Source organism: Cuculus canorus, chromosome 18 (assembly GCF_017976375.1).
Source record: "Cuculus canorus isolate bCucCan1 chromosome 18, bCucCan1.pri, whole genome shotgun sequence".
Classification (NCBI taxonomy): Eukaryota; Metazoa; Chordata; class Aves; order Cuculiformes; family Cuculidae; genus Cuculus; species Cuculus canorus.
The window spans coordinates 4,158,933-4,182,772 of record NC_071418.1 but is presented as its reverse complement, the minus strand read 5'-3'; the positions used below and the strand labels follow the sequence as shown (position 1 = coordinate 4,182,772).

The 23,840-nt window shown below is 42.7% G+C and overlaps 1 protein-coding gene across 2 annotated transcripts in view; it reads left to right on the top strand.

Moving 5' to 3' along the window:
• The window catches only part of PRKCA (protein kinase C alpha), a 144,515-nt gene extending 130,837 nt beyond the window's left edge, over positions 1-13,678 (top strand). For both annotated transcript variants that reach the window (XM_054083127.1, XM_054083128.1), the window contains 5 exons: positions 113-251; positions 6,310-6,390; positions 7,764-7,871; positions 10,274-10,414; positions 13,077-13,678. In XM_054083127.1, the coding sequence (XP_053939102.1) occupies positions 113-251; positions 6,310-6,390; positions 7,764-7,871; positions 10,274-10,414; positions 13,077-13,241 (634 nt within the window). In that variant the 3' untranslated portion in view covers positions 13,242-13,678. The remainder of the gene's footprint in view (positions 1-112; positions 252-6,309; positions 6,391-7,763; positions 7,872-10,273; positions 10,415-13,076) is intronic.
• Positions 13,679-23,840: the final 10,162 nt, after the last annotated feature.

The following is a 23,840-nucleotide window of genomic DNA, read 5'->3' as shown; positions in this document are numbered from 1 at the left end:
GCACCCCTGCGCCCAAAATAGCTACACAGATTCCTCACCTAGACTCAGAAGTAGGTAAGTTGGCCCTAGTTGATCCTAAACATTAACATTAAATTACTGTGATTCTTCATAGAGATCTGAAATTAGATAATGTGATGTTGGATTCAGAAGGACACATTAAAATTGCTGATTTTGGAATGTGCAAAGAACATATGTTAGATGGAGTAACAACCAGGACCTTCTGTGGCACTCCAGACTACATTGCACCAGAGGTAAATATTTACCATTTCAAGAACCTTTTAGTCTCTGAAATTAAATTGTCACTACGCATATCTCCGACCACAAAGTGTTGATAGATGTCACTCTGGATACTCTGTAAATGGTATCATTTATACTTCTGCAGGTATATTGAATTAATACAATATTATCAGAAAGACTCACTATTTAAAAAAATATTCAGTTGATTAAAAAACCATAACTTTTTATTGATCAGCACTTCAGATTTGGTTCACACTAGGAAAAGACTAAAACAGCAGGATGGCCACCTTGTGATTTTAAATTTGTAGCCTCAAAATGTTGTTACACAATATTATGAACCTTGTGCTTCAATTTGTGAAGTCATAGAGACTTCATGGGTGTCACTGGGGTTGTTGATGAGGTCAGCAAACATTTTATTAGGAGCAAATGTAGCTGCTTTAATGTATTCCTCCATAGGTTCACACAGCTGCCGAAATACGTCTGTTTGAAGGATTGTTTGGCATTTTCAGGAAATCATGAGCCTCTCATTGGTTTTTGGTAAGGGACTCATGAGGGCTTGAAGCTTTTCACTGACCTCCCTGCGAAACTACTGTAATCTTTTGCAGGCCGTGTCTTACAAATGGTACCCAAGTGTCATGAGTTGCTGCATTCGACCTCAGGAAAGCTCTGGTCATTGAAAGCTCCAACTAAGCTAAAAGATGAGGGCTTGAATGGAGTTGATGTAATAAATCCATAATTTCCCTTGAGTTTTCTGTGACTTGGTGATTCCAGGGCTGCATTCAAGCCGCTGAAAATCACATTCAAGCACAAACCTACTGCGGGGGGGTCTAAAATAAGAATTTGATCATGAGAAACACAGTTCTTCTTTAAAGCACTGTGTTAAATACAAGCTTAGAGTTAAGATTTTTTTGTCTCGAGATGATTTGTATTTCAGTAGTTTAGGTATAAAACATTAAAAACAAGCACATGTGGTGATTTGGAAATGATTCAAATATATGAATATTAAAATCTGGTATTTGTGCGTACTGAGCTTTTAAGAGTCTTGATTTGTTTGGCTGCAAATTCAATGCAAGAGGCTGTGTCCCGATCCAAGATACTCAATGTTTCACCGACTGCTGGGCAAGAGGCAGCTCTGGCTGAAACATTTCTGGCTGTAATTGAATGTTTGTTGGAACGTGGGAGATTTATACATGGACAAGTAAATTAGTGTCTAAGGTGAATTTTGTCATCTCCGTGAAATTGGAATGAAAAATAGTTTGGTTTTTTCCAGTTGCTAATTCATGCTTTTCAGAGTGAAATATTGTGTCTTATAAAACCCTGTTTTTTCACAAATTACTGTTGCTTACAGCAGGATATCAGAACAACCAGAGCAGTATTTCATTTTCTCCTGTCAAAACATAAACGAAGCCAATATTACAAATTAAATGTGTCCTTTCTGTGGCAAGAGTGTTGTGCCAGTTAATACCAAAGAACGTGTAGTCTGCCAAAACACTCAATATGGGTCAGTATTGGAATCACTTATTTTACTCTTATTTGGAATTTTCATGTAAAGAAATAAACCTTTTACCAAAACTTAGGAAATCAGTCTTTTTATTATCTTACGAACAGATTTTTATTTTCTAGTTGGCTTTTAGTTTCTGAAAACGTTGTGACTGGCAAATTGCTAACTAGGTCTGTAGTGAACATCAAAGACAGGTTCATGTTCTGCTTGCAGGAGCTTTTCAGCTTTTTTCCATGGGCTAAAATTTATAATAGATTATAGTAAGGGTGCATTTGCACAATACCGTTCTCTGACGGATGAAGGTAAATGAGCTAAATCTAAATAAACTGTTGAAGGTATCTAGAGTAGAGTAGTCCTGTGAGTGCATGACACTCAAACTTAACCTTTTTTCATCAGTATTTGGGAAATAATGTGACTACAGCGGGATCTGGGGGAGCTTGTTCCGTCTCTACGTGAACAGCCCAGAAACTTAGTTCAGAGATACCACGGCTGGAAGGACCATACAGGGATATCTCCTCTGGCTTCACATGTGCAGTCTGCAAGCAGAAATGTGGGAGTGCAGGAGCACGTCCCACACAAGGACAGGCTGAGAGAGTTGGGGTTGTTCAGCCTGGAGAAGAGAAGACTCCAAGGAGATCTTCTAGCGACCTTCCAGTGCCTGAAGGGGCTACAGGAAAGCTGGGGAGGGACTTTTTACAAAGGGATGTGGTGATAGGACAAGGGGCAATGGGTATAAACTGGAGAGGGGCAGATTTGGACTAGACATAAGGAGGAGTTTCTTCATGATGAGAGTGGTGAGGCACTGGCACAGGTTGCCCAGGGAAGTTGTGGCTGCTGAACTTAAATATTTATGGTCAGAGTGGTAAAAGAGCCGTGAAATCAATTAATACTTTGTATTTCCTTGACCAGTCAAGAGGGACAGAAGGAGATGAATGTCAGGAGGATTAGGAGGAAGGGGTTCTGCCAGCACAGACCTCTGCCTGTGGTGTGCTACTGAACCCCACCGTCAGCATCCCCAGAGCAGCTGGAGCACTGATTGTGAATTCCAAAGCAATTAAATTGGAAACTCTGCTTCCCTTCTCCTCCATCTTATAGGAAACCCTTAAGTACTAGCTTTGTAGTTGCCAGGATTATGGGACGCTACTAGGTATTACGGAAGTTTGGGAACTGTACATTTTACTGTTTCTTGTCATAGTAATATTTATTTCTTTTAATAACTAAGTTTTTACTTTTCCAGTAGACATAAGATATGTTCTTTCTCTTGCCTCTGGGATGTATTCTTTACATCCCAACTGGCTGCCAGCTGCAAGCTGCAATGATCTAAACATTCCTACAAATTGCTGATATTAATCTCCGTGTCCTGCTCTTAACTGTGCCTTCCTTAGAGGCAAAAAGATATAAAAAAAAAAAAAACCCAAAACATTCCTCTGCCAGTTTGGCTTGATAAGAGAATTTTCCTCTGAGGTCTTCCTGAGCTCTTGAATCCACAGAACCTGAAAAGGCAGAGCTCTTAAAATACCATAATAGATGGGTAAAATGGGACATTTGAAATGCAAAAGGAGATGAAAAAGGCAATAATTTAAATTAATGATTGAGAAGGAGGAGAAGGGAAGGATCCTATCAACTTTCCATTCCTCCTTGGCCAGTAGAAAGCAGAGGTCATAGCTGGAGGGAGGGTACAGGTCTTCATTTCTAGGCACGTGAACTCCCGCGCTGTGCTGTGGGTCTGCTTTGCGTACTGCACCAATATGGGAGCTCGTGCTAATGTACTCCTATTTGTTCTAAAAACTATCAAAATTTGTCTATGCAAATAGCATGATTTTGGCAGCTACTAAATACTTTAGTGATGGCTTTAGTGCAGCAGCTGGTAGGTAATACACGGTGATTTCTGGAGGAGGAGGGAACTACTGAAAACATGACATTTAGAACTTGCTGACTTTCTTAACAGTGCATGTTTGACTGTGTATTGAAAACTCATCTGCTTCCTCCCACATGTAATTCCTTCCTTGAAGTGAGCGTTCCTTCATCTCGTTTACGTTTTCCAATTGATGCTTTGAATAGCTCCCAATATTTGAGTACAACCGCCAGGTTCTGTGCACACAAGTTGGTGAATGTATATGGTAGATAGCTTTGTCTGGATTTCACTTGTTTCGTATCCTTACCAGGATTAAGCTGATGATTCAAATTGGGTGTGTTTAATTAGTACTAAAGGAAAAAAATCTGGTGTACAGCAGCAGACATTGACAATACTGCCTTTTCCTGTATTGCTAGAAGTTCAATGAAAAAGTATTTTCATTGCATTTGCAGTGGGACTGTTCCAGTCTCAATAAAACTCGATGTCCGTATTTATTTCTTAAATCCCACTCTTCCAGCATGTGACTGGTTTGGGCAGGGAAGGTGTGTGGAAGCTCCCAGGAGGCACTGGTCTGTTTGTCAAATGCTTCTGATCTTGACATGTGGCATCAAATAAATATTTTAGCCAATGACATAGGAGAAAAATTTTAATGACTCTCACCATATGTTAGCTAAATGTGAGAGCTTTTTTCGTGTTCTTTCAGTCTCTCTTGATGATTCTACTTGATATTCTCTCACAAAGGGAGATTTAATTGGGGGCAGATTACATTTGCTGATGAGAATGCTGCTTAGAGAACAACCCAATCTTGACTCATCTCTCGCTGGATAAACAAACAGCATCATTGAGTCCATGCTTTGTTACATTTTTCATTTTATGGCATTGCATCGCTGTATTTAAAAGATTTCCTCTGTATAATTCCATCAAACTCTTTCCCAATAGTAAGAGAAGTAGACGGTGACCTCCTGGACCAACATGACTGGCAAGCGGTGTAGCAGCATTTTCTTTCTCAGTGCTGTGGATCCATCTTTTTCTGATTTGCTAATTGAAACTGTTCCTACCAAAACCACTTACATGAAGCTCACTTGTTGTACAAAATGTTCTGCCCTCATAAATTAATGACCACCTGAAAAATAACCCTTTTTTTATTCTGATCTAATACTCTTTTTCCGTGAGGCAAGGACAGATTGTTGGAGAAGGGTTCAGGATGAAATATTTTATCGTTTTCTGTGGTGCGTAAGGGCCAATATTTCTTCTGGATAAAGTTTTAGAAGGAAGATTACCTTTATGTAGGACCTTCCAGCTGAGAATCTTGCTATTGTCTCTGGTTGCAATGTATTTCAAAGTGTGACTGATTTTGCAATCTTTTACTTAGAAACATTACAGTAACTTAATTCATGTGCTGCTGCTATTCCAGTGAAAAGCCTGTGTTCACATAGAGACTATAATTTCATTTAGTAGCCGGGCAGTCTTGCTTTATCGAACCAGTGAGTCACTCTTTTCCTAAGAAACTACAAAACTTACTGGTCCAACTTCTCTTTCAGGCAACAAAAGATATCTGTGATGTGTACCTGTCTTAGTGATTTAGAATCACAGAGTCATAGAATAGTTTGAGTTGGAAGGGACTTTAAAGATCATCCAGTTCCACCTCCTCTGCCATGGGCAGGGACACCTCCCACTGGCTCAGGCTGCCCAAGGCCCATCCAACCTGGCCTGGAACACCTCCAGGGATGGGGCAGCCACAGCTTCCCTGGGCCTCACTACTCTCATGGTGAAGAGTGAATGACTGCCTCAATTCTCCACTTCTAGTGGAGTGGTGACGCTGGGGTTGGAGGTTTTGATGCTGCCTTGCCCGATATGGATGGGCAGTGGCTAGGATGGTCTGCATCCCTTCATGAGGCACAGTATCCCTTCACAGTTATTTCGGAGGTCTGAGAGACTGTCTGGATTTCAGAACTCCTCCATAGCGTATCCAAATGCATCTCTTAAATAAATTAACACTGATCTCCGAAGAGGCCTTGATTACAGAAGATGACGCTCAAGGGGACCTGCGTGCTGTTGGTACTTGCAGCCTCTCATAGAGTCAGAACTCCATTTGTGCTTCAATGTCAGTCAGATGTGAACCCAGAGGATTCAAAATACTTGACATTTCCATTAGGCTGAACAGCAGAAACCCCTTTCTTTTGTGTGTAGCTCGTATCTAGCTTCATACCAGGAGCATATTACTCATGCAGCTTGGGAAAATATAACTGAGCTTCTCAGAGTTTTGCTGTTTTCTTGAATTTTGGTTCTTTTTACAGTGGAACAAAAATATAAATATTGAAAGGAAAAGGAAAGAAAGGCTTAATTATTGATAAATCTTTAAGTTAAGTGAATCTCATTATTTCAAACTTCGACACAAAGGGATGGATAACATTTTTGCCTTGTCTCATACCTTGTGCTCTTTTGCCTTCAAATGCACAGCCTAAGGTCAAAGAGCCACATTTCTCAAAATATCAGAGTACCAAAAGACACAAAAAGATTTAGAGTAACATTTGCAAAGCACTCCGACTTCCACTGAAACCAATGATCACCTGGAGGGAGGACTTCAATCTTGCTTTCTTGGGCTTTTCAAGGAAATACATTCATCTCCGCGTGTTGCTATTGATCTAATATGTCACAGGAGTGGGTGTTAGTTAACATAGAGGGTTTTTCTTTGGATTTTTTTGTTATTATACAGATTATTGCTTACCAGCCCTATGGGAAGTCTGTGGATTGGTGGGCGTATGGAGTGCTGCTCTATGAGATGTTAGCTGGCCAGGTAAGAGTTACCTTCTCGTGCTTGCTGTGACATCCTCCTACCTGTGCAAGCTGCTCTGTTCCAAGGTTCCTGGTGCGTTAGACCCTTACGGGACAAGCTTGGGGCCTTTCATACTGATATTATTGCTTTGTGCTCTTGACTTGACTCCACTGAGAATGTATTTAGGCTTTAAGCTCTTTATGTTGCACCCACATAATCAATTACTGCCTTTGAATATGGCTTCTTTGTACTGTAATAACGTTATAAATAGCCGCTTTCAGAATTGAATGGGAGGCACTCGGGCAGGAAAATGCAAGTCGAATGGAGAAATATCATTTAGTAGTTTGAAACCACAGGGAGACATAATAAAAGTGTGTGTATGTTCTGCATATGTCACGAGAATACAGTTTTTGTATTGTGTGTCCTAGGGGTAAAGTATGGGTCTCACCACCTGAAATATGCTCAGTTCCAGACCCCTTATTCTGCACAGCTAATGGGATGCTGCACTCTGAGTCACTCGGGCAGAAAAGCAACGCTCTGCAGTAAAGGCTGATAGCTACCAACTTTAAGAAATTCCTTTAATCTTGAGTTTAGCTATAAAGCTATGCATTTCCTAAGCTTAAAACATACATTTTTTAACAAATGCCTTTAATAGTTTCTCTACTAAATTCCAGTCAACATTTTAAAAGTTTCTAAAATGTTGCAGTTGTTAACATTTACAGCCATTGAGAAACATTACATTAGTTGAGAAACTAAGATTTTGCCATTAGCTGAGCCTTCCGCAGTGCCCCTGTCCTGGGGACTCACCCGCAGGCGCTTTCTTCATCACCTGTATTGAAAAATGGGAAGCAGCCCTTTGTTGTGATACAGTCTCCCCTTCGCAGAAGCAGAGTCTATAGCTGTGTCTTATAAAACAAACCTGAATCTAACTGGAATGAAGTGAGGAATGGATGTACTGTAGCACAACGTAATTGAAAGTTACAGTCTCCGAACTTAACCCTTTAAAGCATTGTGGCTGTCTGTTATACAGTAGCTTTAAAAGCTGATTAAAGACGATCATGAAGATCATCTTGCACACAATTCTTTGTCTGCCATGCTGGGAGCAGAATCAAACTTTTCTCCTTGATCTCTACTTGAGACTGATGGACACTAAACTTCTGGGTCAGAAGATGCCAAGCTACAGGTGGCTGGAAGTTTGGTTCGTATTGCTGGGCAAGAACCACTGCTATATCTCTGGGCATCTATGATTGACCAAAGGCAGGCTACTAGGCTGGATGAACCACTGACCTGACCCAGCGTGGCCATAGTATTGTTGTGCCGTTTCATAAGAAATGAGAATTAAAATTAAAAAAGCCAAACTGATAAGTACCATACCTGTGCTTTATTTTCTGCAGCCTCCATTTGATGGAGAAGACGAAGATGAACTTTTCCAGTCCATAATGGAGCACAATGTTTCCTATCCAAAATCGCTGTCCAAAGAAGCTGTCTCCATCTGCAAGGGGGTGAGATAGATGCTTTTTTTATCATTAAGTTCCTTTTTGGCAGTCTTTGTGAATAACTAAATTTGTCTGGCGTTGATATGGCACTGTAGTATTTGGAAGTGCAACTTCTGTCACGCTGTGCTGAGCTATATTGTCATGAAGTGCTCATCGCCGGTGTCACTGATGAGTATTCAGTTCTTCCCGCTGTGCCTGTTTGTTTTATGGTAAGAACAATTATCAGAATCAGTAGCTGCCAAATCCAAGGCAGAATTTATAAACAGGATGATGGTGTGAAACGTCTCCACCCACCTCTCAACCCTTGGCACCACAACTCCAGTTTGCAAAGTGAGGAGATATCTTGGCTGAGATGGATACCAGGTGCTCCAGCGCGCACGCTGTGGTCCTCAGCCCAGCATGTCTAATGACAACAGCAGAGCAAAAGAGTTAATGATTTTTAAATGTGGTAAAGATGAGCTTATGTGAAAATCTTCAGCGTAAATGCAAGGAAACTGTAGGGAAATCCTGACCCAGTTGTAACTGTGTGGCCTAAAATTTATCTTAAGAGTCTAAGTTAAATTAATTCTTTGTTGAGGAAAAGAATAGATTTGACTTCAGGGGATTAGCTCAGGAAAAAAATAATTTATTTGACTTTCCCTTGACTCCAGGTGATTCTCTAGAGTACTGTCAGCCTGCAGCTTTTCCAAACCGCCGTCTATAAAGCGTTACTTTGATGTCTTACTTACACTGATAAAATATCACTGCACTTAGTGTCGGTTAATTTGGTATTTACTTTCTTCTTTTCTTTTGCAACCATTTCTGCGATGTTGTACATGAGCTGGATATTAATCCCTTAAGGAAAAATCATCAAGAAAAAGAAAAGCTGTTTAGAGCAGTAAGGTGAAAGGAAAGACCACTCTAATTTCGGAGTCTATCCCAGGGTAGATGTCAGAGGCCAACAGAAATAAAGCATGATATATTTTTGTAAAATGCAAATTGATGCTTTTTCATGAAAATCGTGTATTCAGACATCACAGTTTGAACTTGATCTAATTACTGTGTTTTCAGCTGTCCTGCTCGCTGCTGTTCTCCTAGGTGCTTACACAAAGGAAGGTTAGAAAGTTAAACCTGCATTGCATCTCTAGGTTCAAGGTCAAATCTATGTGACAATAACACATTCATCCTCTGTATTTAAACTATCAAATTAATTCCAAATTTCAGTAAGCATTTTGCCTGAGCTCAGAAGTCAGTCTGAGAAGACTTCTGAGCCTTGTCAGCAGAGCTCAGCAATCCTGGGACTACATCGTCAGGCAAGATGAGCGTGCTCTTGAAATTGAATTTTCTGCTTGACATCTATTCCACTGATTCAGAGTTTGTGGGGTTTGGTAAATGCAGCGGCTTTGGAATAGAATTAGTACAAGAAGGATCATCATTCACGTTTTCTAATACATAAAGCAAGGGGTTTGGAAAAGGTAATAAAAATAGGAAAGTTGCTGCTAGGCTTGAAGCAGGATGTGATTCCTAGCCCGGTGCAGGGCCAACTTCCCAAAGTCTGCTTAGAGTCACTTTTATTTTAGGTTCAAAATTGGAATCTGATCAACTCAACATTTGGAGGGAGACTGAAATGGTACAGCTGAGGTTTTAAAAAGATGTGTTAAGGTATCACTCCCAGCAGTGTATTAATCATATATAATTTGTGAAGGAGCTTTAAAAAGTCCTCACAATACTGGCAGTGAGATTTGAAGGCTGCGTTGCTCAATTCCTAATGTACATATCAGTCGAAAAGATTTTGAGGAGCTCTTTAATTAAGGAGCACATTACTATTCCCAAGCATGCGGTGCTGGCAGGTTTGGGGTTTTTTTTCCCTTAAGTGTGCTTAATCTCTCCACCTAGGTATAGTATTGACCACGATGGCATTAAGGATGCAAGGGAGGAAACGTAGTTTGGATACTGTCAGCTTGGTGCCAAGAAATTGGAGGCTCTGTAATGAGATGTCTTGAATAAGCCCAGAAGAATTAAAGCAAGGGGAGGTGCATAGTGCTTCTTACAGCTTTAGTATATTGGAATTTATTAAGTTTAATTGATTGTTGAGGGAGGGCAGAAGCTGTTCTGGAGATTTATGAGACTGAACTGGAAGACCAAAGGTGAAATTCAGGAGTGCATTGTGAACTAATAGAACGGCGGTGTGCCCTGGGCACTGTGTGCCCACCCAAACCTCCGGTGACTTCTTCAAGTGCGGCCCTTAATTTTGCTGCTGATGTACTTTCTCCAGTGATAAAACGAGAAAACTAATTTTCAAAAAATGAATTCCAGCTTTCAAAACAATATTAGTAGCATCTTCAGGAGAGGAGCAAGAACATAGCAACTTTCTGTCCCACTTTCATTCCAGTGTTACATTTAACTGTTTCATGTTTTCTTCATAATAGCTAATGACTAAACATCCCGCAAAACGCCTTGGCTGTGGCCTTGAAGGTGAAAGAGACATCAGGGAACATGCTTTCTTCAGGAGAATTGACTGGGAAAAACTGGAAAGCAGAGAGATTCAGCCACCTTTCAAACCTAAAGTGGTAAGCGAGATGCCAAGTACTTCCCTCGCTAAATGTGTCTGCAGTTGTGCTTTCCTGAGGGGTGCGGAGATTAATGCCGGCTTGATGGTGCTGCAAATCTGGGACACGTCTAAAATAAGGCAATTTGATTATGGCAAGCCGCTCTGTAAATCTGTTCATGTTTTGGCACCCTGTAGCGTAACCCAGTGTACTTTTATGCCTTGCGAAAAATGTCTCAGTGGTTTGTCTCGACTTTGGCGGTCACGCACCACAGGAGGAGTTGAAGACAGGGAAAATTGGCATATTCACATCAGCCACTTGAGACCTAATAAATGCAGTTTCCGACTGTCTCCTCTAAACAACACCTAAAGTTAGTGGTTAAGGGTATCTGAATTACTGGGGTGAATTTGGTGGGCTACGCAGCACAGGGGGGTCGTATCTCCCATCCTTGCCTGACAGAACCCACAAGTTTGCAAGAAAAATCCCTGATTTATTTTTCTTTACTACCGGTTTACACACTTGTACCTGTGGGACCATTTTAGAAATCCAAACAAGGGAATGATGTCCTTACCGTGAAAACTGTTTGCATAATAGAGTTTGAAGAGCTGTATTTGTTGATACAGAATTTCTTTCGGCATGTGTCGTGTTTTATTGACAAGTAAAGTATTTGCACACAGGAGTACAAGCTTTCAAGAACGGCTGTAAATTGTTATGTCCTAACATTGACTCCTTCTTCTCTAACACATCTTTTGTTTCAACTGAGATAGGTACTGCAGGGACAGGAACGTTGCTCTGTACGCTGATATATTTACCGATGCAGACGTGCTAGTGCTGTATCACAAACTAATGAACGCAGGAAGGCTGCTACCCTGTGGCAGAAAATATTCCTCTCTTTGTGTACAAATGACTTTTTCACACCACCAGGTGGGGAGTTGCACACTGATTAGAGTGATTTGTGGTAAGGGAAATGTATAGTGTACATTTTGCACGCAAGGAAGAGTGTAAATAAGTCAAGAACATACATGATGCCGCCAACTGTGCCTGGCCGGTCCCCAGAGCTGCCTGTTAGAAAGGGAGCGGCACTTCGTTAAAGCGTATTTTATAGAAGATTTTCATTACATGCTTCTTGAGCCAAACTTAAAGCTGATCATAAAGCAAATCTACCTTCACATCTCTAAGTTTTATTAGGTAGGAACTGAACGCCTAAGCTGTCCTTGAGGTTAGAAGTAACACAAGCGTGAAGGTACTAAAAGCTTGAAGCATGGTCTGGTTCCATCATAGTGCGTTTTGTGGCAGATCCTGGCTCCTGTTCAGAGCAGCTGTGCTCTATCTCCATGGTTATCATGACCTGTTTTGTTTATTCAGGCTACTATTAAAATACACCCAAGCATATTCCCATAGAGCCTAACTTTCCCAGGCAAAAATCATTAAAAATCCAAACCTGATATTTATATACCCAATGTATAAATCATTGCTTATTGTATTTATATGAATTATAGAAAGGAAAGAAAACACATAATCTTTAATCTGTTTGAAGGTGTGGGCATGTTTATAAGCTTTGTTTGGGGTGATTTTTTTTTCAGAAAACCTTTCTAGGTGCATCTTCTCTAGGAAGCGTGTTTGCTGCAGGAGTAATCCTGCTGCTTTTGCACGCGGGTTCTCACTCCAACGCAGAGCTGTGGGTTTTGGATCAGCAGTTGTTCGGTTTAAATAATGTGTTCCCTTCCAGTGCCTTTATCATATAACCACACTTTGTTTGAAGGTCCGTTGCAGTAGATAGTTGTGAAATAAGCAGATTTACTGGTTTCCTTTAGGCATCACCGCAATATTCCATGCCCAGTTTTCCTCAAATATGCATTTTTTTCTTGCACTAAAAGCTAATTTTGTTCTGGTCCCATCCTTTTTTAAGTTGGCTCTAATCATACTTCCCTGCCTCTCAAGTGTTTTCTGCGTTACTCAAAACTATCTTTCCCATAAACCTCATTTCTTTTGTTTCCCATTCTGTATGAGCTGTGTTCAGCGTGTAGCTGTATATAACCACCCTTCTCGGCTGGGCTTTTGCGAGACGGTCTCTCTCTTCTCTTAGACAAAAAAAAGGAGGAAAACTGTGATAACACGTTTTGTAACAGGGACCTGTTCCCAGGTCCCCTCCTGCAGTCCCCAGGACTGGAGCTCTGCTCTCCTTTATGTATTCCCAAGACTTTATAGAATGTACAATGAGGAATCAAAGCATATAAATGGATCGCATTAAACTTTACGCAGATCATGAAGGAAACAGAGACCAACGCGAAAATTTAGTTCTGCATCATAGAGGTTTTAAGAAGAATTAAATAACTTGACAGATGAAGTATCTCTTGCCAGTGTATGTCCATAAAATTACTTTTTTTCCATTTTATCCCAGTAATTCTGAATATTTAAGGCTCTTTACCTGGTCATCTCACGCTGATGGATGGAAACATCTCTGACTCTGTTTTTTATCAAAATTAATCCGTTAAATTGTCTCTATTTGCCTGGGATTTTTCGTTAAAATAACTGATAATAAAATTTTCTCTTAACTGCTCATAAGAAATGAGGGAAAGTCTTGCATGTATCCTGAAAAATCTGCAAAAAGCTGGAATTGCCAATGTACTGCTGATTTTTTTCAGCGTTCTTTCTGGGTTTTTTTTTTTTTTTTTTTTTGCAGTGTGGCAAAGGTGCCGAAAACTTCGATAAATTCTTTACGCGAGGACAGCCGGTGTTAACCCCTCCGGATCAGCTGGTCATTGCTAACATAGACCAAACAGATTTTGAAGGCTTCTCTTACGTCAACCCCCAGTTCATTCACCCCCTTTTAGAAAATGTAGCATGAAACAGCAGAACAGGTACAAATCCCGCAGTGGGAAACGATCCTTAACCCTACAATTTTTAGGCTTTTGTCTTGATTCCATTTGGGCCTGGAAATTGTAGGGTTAGAAAGTGTACGATTGGGCAAAGGCCACTTATTCAGCGTTTTGGCTTTGCAACAGCGATGTTGTCTTAATGGGAAATAAATTAGTACACAGTGCCCACTTATTCTTCTAGAAGTCGCCACTGACTCATCTAAACTTACCCGGTTTTTGGTACGTTATATATATATTTTGTAACTTCCCACTGTCCTTTTGCTCCCTTTTCCATTTTGCTGTGCCAGAAATAACCTAACACATGGTCTGAAAAAATCAAAATCAGCCTCGACTGTGTAGTGCTTCGATGCGGATGCCGAGAGATCGGAGCACTCAGCCCCGAGGGACCGCTCCTCCCTGCTCTTCCCACTGAAATGGCACCGAGGAGGAGAGGCATTGCAAAAAGAAGGATTAAAAGTAGTTGTTTTGGAAACAGGACTGAAACAAGTTGCAAGTGGGTGGGTGGGAGGTAAAACCAAATTAGATCCTGAGGCTTTGTGAACGGTGCTGTAAGAAACACCAAGTTTAAACACTCTTCAACGGTGGCCAGATCTGTGAGATCTTTGCTAAGTAGCATGTGATAAAGGATGAAATTTTGTCTTTAATAATACTACTACGACTGATAATAATAATAATAATAATAATAATAATAGTAATAATTTTAATAATATTTTTGTGAATTTTAATCTCCATGAGATTATTCTGTGATCCAGGGTGCCATTGTTTGTTCAGTTGATTTCATTTACACCACTCCTCGAGTTTACTGTTAGCCAGTTCTAATACCAATATTTTACTATGGAATTTGTTAACCTGGAATGTAAAGCAAAACTGTAGTCCTTTAAATCTTATTTACATGTGTTTATTTATAATCCACACTATAGGGCGGTAAATCGAAGAAAGCATTATGTGTACTAAATTAACAACACATGCAGCCCCCAAGTGACTTCTGTAGTTCTCCAGAATAACTCATGAAAATGAAGTGAGATTGACTTAAAATAATCAGGTTTAATTCAGAAAACTTGGGGCTGTAGAATAAGCAAGCCTGAAAGGAGAAGCACCTAAAACTTGTTTTATTGATAGAATGGAATTTAATACATTTTCCATTTGCTTCATGCAATGAATTTTGCATGTTTAGTAATAACTCTTAATAATAAGGGTTAATAATAAGCAGATCTATATTATTGACATGATCGTATCAAGCGCAAAGAGTATTATAAAAATTTTATAAAACAAATTGTGCTTTATTTGTGAAAGTTCTTGTTCTGAATGACATCATTTAGATTTAGCTAAATGTTTTATTGCTATTGTTTGGGTTTTTACTTTAGGTTTTGGATATTGTTAATGGCTTAGGGTATAATCTCTTTTTTTAAAAGTAGATCTACTTTTAAACAAGAATTGCTACCTGCAGGTTTTATACGAGGTTCAATTAGGCTTTCATTTCACATCTGCTTATTACTTACAGAGAAGGAAGCAGACTTTATTTGCAATGATGAACACTGTAATTAATGCCATCTTTTCCTCTCCTATCACTTAGATAAAAAATTTTGATATTTCCTCTTAACGACTTACCAGAAGATGTTAATTCAAATATCAGTAAATATTTTTTGTGCGTATTTTGGGTTTGTTACAGCATGTAAAATAGTAGAGAGCGCATTTTCCTTTTTTCTCCCCCATCTGCGTTGTTAATGTTAGCGGCCATAGGCACTTTTTGTCTGTCAGATGTGCATGACGATGCCAGAAGCATGATGTCTCTGTTGCTGCATGCAGACTGATTACAATTTTTCCAGCATGTAAACATATTCAAAAACTAAGATATTTGCCATAAAAAAACCTGAAATTTATACTAGAATATGTAACTGGGTGGGGGAGGGAGGGAGGGGAAGGGACCTACTTTCTAATCATCTTTTATGACAATAAAACGTGGAACCTGTGCCAAAGATTCTGTTAGAGAAATGCAACCCTGTGCACCGGGACCCAAGTGGAGGGGTTTGACTTATGGGGGGACCCACAGTGGAGTGGGGCAGTTTCTGAATGAAAGACTGTTGGGTGTGAGCAGTAATGGTGGTGTGCTTCTGCACCCGGGTGCCCTCAGAATCTGTATTTTTGGTGCGTGGGACATATGATTTGCAGCCCTCCAGAAGTCTGGCTCTTGCCCAGCTGTAGTCCTTTCGCAGCCCCAACTCTAAGGAGCATAGAATCATAGAATAGTCTGGGTTGGGAGGGACCTTAAAGTTCATCCAGTTCCACCCCCTGGACACCTCCCACTGGCTCAGGCTGCCCAAGGCCCATCCAACCTGGCCTGGAACCCCTCCAGGGATGGGGCAGCCACAGCTTCCCTGGGCAACCTGGGCCAGGGCCTCACCACCCTCATGGTGAAGAAATTCCTCCTTATGTCCAGTCTAAATCTGCCCCTCTCCAGTTTATACCCATTCCACCTCATCCTATCCCCACAAGCCTTTATGAACAGCCCCTCTCCAGCTTTCTTGCAGCCCCTTCATGCACTGGAAGGTCGCTATAAGATCTCCTTGGAGCCTTCTCCAGGCTGAATGACCCCAACTCTCAGCCTGTCCTCACACGGAAGGTGCTCCAGCCCTCGCATCATCCTTGTGGCTTCCTCTGGACCCATTCCAACAGTTCCATGTCCTTCTTACGTTGAGGATTCCAGAACTGGACACAGTACTCAAGATGAGGTCTCACGAGAGAGGAATCTCCCGGGTAAGCGTAAGCAGGCTTTGATGAGCGAACTGCACCATTCTGAGGTATTGGAAGACTCACCGCTAATGAGGGGTGTTGACCAACTAACAAGAGCTCACATTGTTGCCTGAATAAACAGAACTCAAAACTTTTAAAACATTTTAGGAGTAAAATTTTTAAACCATTCTGTGTCAAACATGTTGTCCACCAAGACTGGGAGTTCATCTTCTTGATTGTGTGTTACATCTGTTAGAAATTATAGTATTCACCATAAAGCATGTGAATTAGTGCAGCGTTCATGACTATTTATGTTTTTCAGAATATTATTAGCCTGCCAAAGTTTAGGAAGATCTTAGTGTCACACTGCAAAAGATAATAGACTCGACAGAGTTAATAGACTCGACAGAGTACTGTGAGGCTCAGGGTTTAATAAATAAGGGGCTCTCACGTAAGTCAGCCTTCCAAGAATCGGCATTCCATGTGTTTTAGGAATGTGATGCAAAAAGATGACTTTTGAAAAAGGAAAATACAGGGAGAAATAGCAGCACACGGGGGTTTTGACATAAGGAAACCAGTAGAGGGGCAGAACTAAACTGAGCCAAGAACAGGTAGGAGATCCCACAGGTCGGCGTTCCCCAACAGTTCTGGGTTTCCTGATGCAATACGAATTGTACAGGGAAGTCCCGTTGCGGGGGTTGTTGCCGGCACAGCGGTGATGGTCGGTACTGTTCATAGTGGAACATGGCATTGAGGAGCTGGTCCAATATCTGAAGAAAGCTGCTCATGGCTACTTCTTATAATAAGTTTCTTAAGCACCTGCCTTTTCTCCCAAGTTTTTCTGATGTAAAAGCAGAAATTCCCCTTTAACGCTGATACCTCAAGTTCCTGAGCTTACGACATGTCATGTCATCTTCTGTAGGAATCTCTAACACTTAGGAAAAAGGTCCTGTGAACTCATGAATCCTGCAGGAACGAGACAGGGTTGTATAAAGCACAAACTGAATATTTGTGTTACTCCTCGCTGCTCTGCCTAATGCCCTCACACATGAATGCTCGCGCTTGGACCAGCCCTTTAATGAGAACTCCAGATGGCATGTTTATCATCCAGAAATTTATAATGGCAAGTAAAACCTTAAGTATCCAGCAAAAACCTTTATTAATGTGGATGTCATTTATATAATATTTTTCACAAGGGCTGAATTTATAGGGAACATGATCGACAGTGGAGAGACATTAGCATTTTCTTTCATTTGTGTTCGATACCACCTATGGATTCACAAAGATTTCTAAAAGTACTATTATAATGCAATGAATTTAGGGAGACACTTCCATCTCACGTGCGCTCGAGACTCAAGGGGCTCTGGAGCAGCCCCATTCCTGCTGCGGAAGGCACAGATCTGTGTAAAATTTTGAAGCTCTTTTTAGGGATTAAATGGGACTTAACTGGCTTCTAGGCAAATTTCTTCATTATTTGGGTATCTGGGCATCTTTATCCACCTTCAAGTCACCACAGCAAGGTGGTGGGTTTCCAGGGCAGCCACTTCACCTGCTGGCCAGTCTCTGCTCCTAGGAGGAATTGCACGTAAATGAGGAGGAGAGAGCACATTCCCATAATAAAATACTCCCCCTTAATCTAATTTAGAAGAGAAATTAGAGGAGAACATTATTTATTTTCTTACCATTGATGTGCAAGATGCTACCAGAAAATTTGGAGAGGCCATTCATCTTTCAAAAAACCCAAAAGATCATTGGAAGTACAGCGGGCAAGACTGGTGCATAACCCACAGCAACTTTTTATTCCTTAATTCTCAATATCTTCAATCTTTGTTTGCATGAAATGCTTTTGTAAAATTAACTGTAGTTTCAAAGCAGGTGTGTGTGAATAAAAATTACCGATCGTTACTTTCGAGAGAGTTTGATGAAGCCTTCATGAAATGTCATTCCGAAATCCACGCCGCCAAGCCCAGAGGTTGCGGTGGTGACAGCGTGATCGGGATCCGGACCTTGATTCTCCGTTCATACAGAGAATTGTAACCTGGGTCCTTTTTTAATTCTCCATGCTGGCTGCATTCCGCACACGAGCGCATCTCCATTGGGAACGCTTCCAGCACCCAGCGCTCGATAAATCACAGCAATTACTCGTAGCTAAAACCCTGAGCTGAAGGCACAGCCTCCCTCTCCCAGCCCCAACGTCTCTTTAGAGGTTTGGGTATTTGACTCAGAAATCCCGGGACATTTTTACAGACCTGGTACGTGAGTTGCAAATATAACCATCTCCTCTGAGAGTTGCTAGGGTGGCTAAAATGGTGACTGCATTAATTACCACAACGTAATAATGAGCCACGTGTGGATGGGTTGTCCTCAGTGGGGTTTTCCCCCAACTGCATCAATCTTGTTACCTTCCTGAAGAGCTGCAAAACCCAAAGAAACGCGGATCTAACCAGGAGAATAGTTGCCAGCGAGTCTGGACTGCCAAATTACCTACAAATATTTCTTTTTTTGCCTTTTTTTTTTCCTCCTTTTCCCAAAGGAGAAGCGTGAACCAAGGCAGATCTCATGGGGAATGAGTCAATGCTGTCTAATTCTCAAGGGACTTTGTGGCAGTCGCTGCCAGGGTGATGGTGTCAGACACCAGCTGCCACTTTCAGTGTTCATTACTACTCCCTGAGTCAACGCCTGACGTCCCACCTCAGGAGATGCTGTTGCACAGTCTGATGGAGGGGGAGAAAAATTCCACAACCGATTTAAAGTGCAATACCTGAGTGAGAAAAGAAAAAACAAAAAAAAACAAAAACACAACAACCCCGCAATGGAAATATTTAGGAGTGTTTAAAATCTTATTCTCGCCCAAGAAAGCAAAAATCTCCCATCTCTTTCCCTGACAGCAGAGCCTGTGATTCACACGCTGAGGATGAATTTCCCTTTCCTCGGGGGGCTCAGACCCCTCACTGCCAGCTGGGAGCGAAAGAAATTCAGCTGCTCTGCAGAGGCAGTGGCCGTTTGTGTGGCTGCTGCAGAGGCTTTTAATGTCACATCGAGCATTTGAGCAGCGTTGGATGTTGCGGCGGCTGTGATGAAAGGCTTCATTTGGGAGCGTGGGATGCACGCGCTGTAGTTACCGGTGAGTATTGGGGATACTGCAAATTTCCTGTTAAAACTATGCTCGAAAAGAGCTGGGATTACAAAGGCTGTGTACGTGTACTGATGTTTCCTGCAGTAGTTTAATGAAAACCTATTCACCTCTGCCACTGCGCAGCGAGGCAGAGCCAGAGCAATGCTCACGGGGGTTTGCAGAGCCAAGAGGGGTTCGCAATGCTCCTCGTTTCTACAAACCCAATGGCTTCGTCCTCATTCGTAGTAGCTTTTTGCCACCCCTGCCCTCTCGCTTCTGCAAACTCCAGGTGCACATTGTGTGTTACAAAGAGCAGGGGATGCTCAGGGGTTGCTCGGATGTTCACAACAGCGTTTCAGCTGCCGCTTTGGCCTTTCAATAAACCTATGCTTATTCCCTCCTTGCCACTCGCGTAGAGCTCCCGGAAGCACAGGTACCTGCACAGCCTGGACACAAACCACTTTACAAACCAATGTTTAGTCCGCTTCTCTGTTATTTTCTTTCAGCTTTGGGGGATTCACCCCCCTTATCTCACTCCTCTGTTCAGAGCACTTCATAAAACTCATATGCCCGTTAACAGACGTCCAAATCCGTATAAAACACTCCCAACATTTTCAGTGACACCTCCAGAAACACTCTTTTTTTAAACAGGATCCATTTGCTCCTCCTCCAAGTGTAACCCTGTCTGAGACACTGATTAGGTGTGATTTCAGGAAAAATCCATCAGAAATGATTATGAAAGCAACCGGGAAGGAGTGCAGAAGGAAGGAAAGGGGTCAGGCCAGCGATGAGAGCATCCCAAAACTCATTGGATCAGTTCCTGGGCCTTTTGGGAGAAGTCATTTAGCATTCTTGTGCTTGATTGACTCTAACATCATTAAAAGATTGGTAATGAATTTCAAGGCTGTATAAATCATGGAAAACTATTACCCTTAATACAAGTGTTATGAGGCTTTAATAATTAACGTCATCTAAACTGCTCTCCAAAACATGACCTTTCAGAGCTGATTGCTGTGGCCAAAGCCATTCCTCATCTTGCAACAACCTTGTTTTCCACCCAGTCTGGATGGCTCCGATGGGGCTGTGACGGAGAATCTGGAGAGGCCCCAGACCTTGAGACTGACTGAAAAAGGAGGTGTATTACCGACACCTCCATTCCTTTTGCTGAGGGTTAACAGAAAACACCGATAACGAGAGCAAATGGACTGCCAGCTTCTCTTCTAGGTTTCCTCATTGAAGGGCACTGCCCACTCTCATGGTGAAGTGGTGGGACATGGGCACCTCTTGCCCTTTCCAAACTTCTTCCCTCCAGCGTGGGGGATGCGTGAGGGTTGGGGCAGTGGTTACCGCTGGCCTGGACCCCCGCGAGGGCTATGGGATGCAACTGGCTGAGCTCACAACTCCTCAGCTGGCACATCCTCAGCTCTATTTTTTATCTCAATTTAGACCCACATGATTACAGAAGCTGTTTCAGTTTAATTAAAGTATATAACTTCCGTTCACACGTGCGCCTTTGTTATTCCGTGAGTCAGCGCCTCTCGGGGAGGCTGCGAAAGGCTCTGCGCTTTCTTTTTAAAGTTTTCACAGCATGTGGGTGCCGAGATAAAAACGTTACACCTCTCCTTGTGCTTCCTCCCAAGCAGTGGCTCCAAACAGAGGGGTGTGCAGGAGAAACAGCAAATGGAACTTCAGCTCCAACAGCCCACGGGACTTAATTCCTTTAATTTAGTCATGGTGCAAGCGGAATGTGAAAATCCTCGCTGGAGAGGGAAGAGTGGCTGGCGTTCTTCAATGCCATGAGTTTTCTCTCTTTTCCTGCTTTCAGTGCTTGAAAGCTAAAAAAATAATAATGTTATTGCTGGGGTAAGGAGCAGACGTGGTACGAGCGTGTGCTGATACTGCCATGCAACAGAACCTGTCTGGAGCAGCCCGTCCGGGTTCCTGGGTGGTACAGAGTTCCCTGTCTGTTCAAAATGTTTCTTACAGACCAGTATACACCATTAGGAAGAATTTCTTCCCCATGAGAGTGGCGAGACACTGGCCCAGGTTGCCCAGGGAAGCTGTGGCTGCCCCATCCCTGGAGGTGTTCCAGGCCAGGTTGGATGGCCCTTGGGCAGCCTGAGCCAGTGGGATGTCCCTGCCCATGGTAGGTGGGTTGGGACTGGATGATCTTTAAAGTCCCTTCCGACCCAAACTATTCTATGATTCTATGGTTCTATCCCAAGGTCTCATCCCACCTGCGCAGGAGGTGTGGATGCCACAGCTCAGGATCCTAAACCCAGGTTGCTAAAGGCAATTTTGCCACTCAGTGAGAAATGTATCTCCCACAATCGCCCTCTCATGGAAAAATAAAACTTCAAAAGTCTCTCCAGCAAGTGGTTCCCAACCTTTGGAAGCTGCACGGAGGCGGCAGCGGGGCAGCAGCAGGTTCCCCGGAGCAGTGTGCCGGTGCTCCTGCAAATCTCTGCCATGTTCCAGCATCTCTCCAAGCCTCCCCCCGGCTGTGCTGCCCACGAGAAGACAAAAAATAGCAAACGCCAAGGCAGCTGGCATGGAGCATCTGTCACCTCCCACACAAGTCACAGCAGCTTCAGCATCACATCGCCAGTTCGTTGCACCTACCTGCTCTCTCTCTCTCTCCTTTTTCCTTGCACAAATGCTACAGTTCCTGGGTGGTGCAGAGTTCCCCTCCTGTGTTCAAAATGTTTCTTACAGCCTCGTATACAACTAAAGTCAGTCTATACCTGTTGTCCAATGCTGGACTGGAGCTACGCATTGTCCCAAGGAGCGTCTGTCCATGGAGCAGCTCCTCCCAACCTCTTTGCTGGGCGGATTTGCTGTCTCAATAATTCAATGCAGAGTAAATTAGAGAGAGTGGGAGGGAAGACAAACCTGAGATTTCCTATCGGTTCATGGCCCAGGTTGACATGACCAGGCCTTTTATTGTATAACAACCTGAGTGCTTCTTCTGAAAGGGAAAAGACCAGGGAAAAGGTTCCCTGCAGAGGTCACCTGCAGGAATTAAACACTTGGAGCTGAAAGGAGACAGATCCTCAGCACCCGGTGGCACCGCTGACAGCCCAGGAGGAGCTGCTGTAAACTGTTGCTTCTGGTCTGGGCCGTTAACGAAGCTTAAATCCCTGCTCGCTAATAAGATTGGACCTTGGCTTTATCCTAAATACTGCCTGCTCACTTGTTCTTGAATCTCCATGCTTCCATTCTGGTTTTGAAGGCAGTATGAGAGGCTGCTCCACCAGCATGAGTGTTGGCAGAGCTCTTCCAGCTGGGTCAAGCTCCAGCCCTGCAAAGACCAACGCAGCTGTGTAACATCCTGTGATGTGCAAGATCCCACCCAGCTTCATTTGTTCCACATGTGGCTGTGGTGGAAGATCCTCCCTCTTGAGGAGGAGAGAGCTAAGCAGGAAATAGTGAAAAGTGGGGAGGTAATAGTGATACTGCTCTGGAAATGCTGGGATAGCACCAGATAGTGTTACAGCAAAGAGAGAAAAAAACACCCAAACAGCTGTTGTAGTGTCTGGCCAAGTTCTGGCTCAGGTTTTGGAGGATGCTGAGAAGATGCACAGTGCTAGTTGTCCTGCCTGGGACAGCCACCCTGAGCTCCTGACTAGGAGAAGAGGTTTCAACTTCATCTTCACCATCTTTTGCTGTTAGCAGGGAGCTAGATGTGACGGAAAAGGAATTATGGATAGCTGCTACTGAGGTAGGAGAGCTTAGCTATTCTTCTGGGGGTTTGGGAGGAATCGCTGGTGCCCTCTCGCAGCCTGGCCCTGGCACGCTGGTGGGAATGGCTCCTGGTGTGAGTGCTGGCATCGTGCACGTGCTTTGCCATGGCAGAAGGTGCTGTACGAGACGAACAGCAATGGAAAATCCATCTGAGTGTTTTAGCCTGAGTACGTTTGCGTAGAAGCAAAGGCAGGGGGCAGAAAAGAAGCTGAAGCCCAAAATGTATATTTCTAATTGATTATATGCATGGCTGCTGGGGACCTCTTACACTGTAATGGTTAATTATGTCACTGCCTGTATGCACTGCAGCTTTTATTCACGTGTATTCAAATAATCCTTCAGAGTGCTCAAGCAGCTAATGCAGCAGATTGCCTGTCTGGAGAATAATGGGGGTCTGCTTTGTTTTGTGGTTTTTCTAACAATATACAGAAAAGAAAAATGATGAACAGCCAATTACTGTATTAAAATAGTGTACCCTGGCAGAACATGAGGAACATCCAGGTCTAATCTGCCTCTTGTAGCTTTTGACTTTAGTGGTAATTCCCTGCTGATTAGCTCCATCCCAGGAAGCCCTCTCCTCCCTGAGGGTGGGTGGCTGTGGGAGTCCTGGAGGGCATTGTTTCTTTGACCACCTTTTTCCAGGGTAGAATCCATTCTGCTGACCAAATCCCTGGTCTTTCCTTACTGTCCATCACCTGATGGATTTGCTGCCTTCAATTCTTCCTCAGATGTGACTAAGAGGTGTTTGAGAGGTACAAAATACCTTGGAGGTGTTGTTACACGAGCTCCAACTGCAAGGAGCACTGAAAGATCCATCTTTGCAACACCAACCAGTTCTTCCTCTCTGGGCTGAGAGATGAGCCCAGGAGAACATACTGCATTCGCTATAATTTAAGCATCACTGTAATTTTGTGCAAAAAAAAAAAACCCATATGAAGAGCTGTGGTGGCACAAAGACAAGTAACCAGCACGCTCTGGC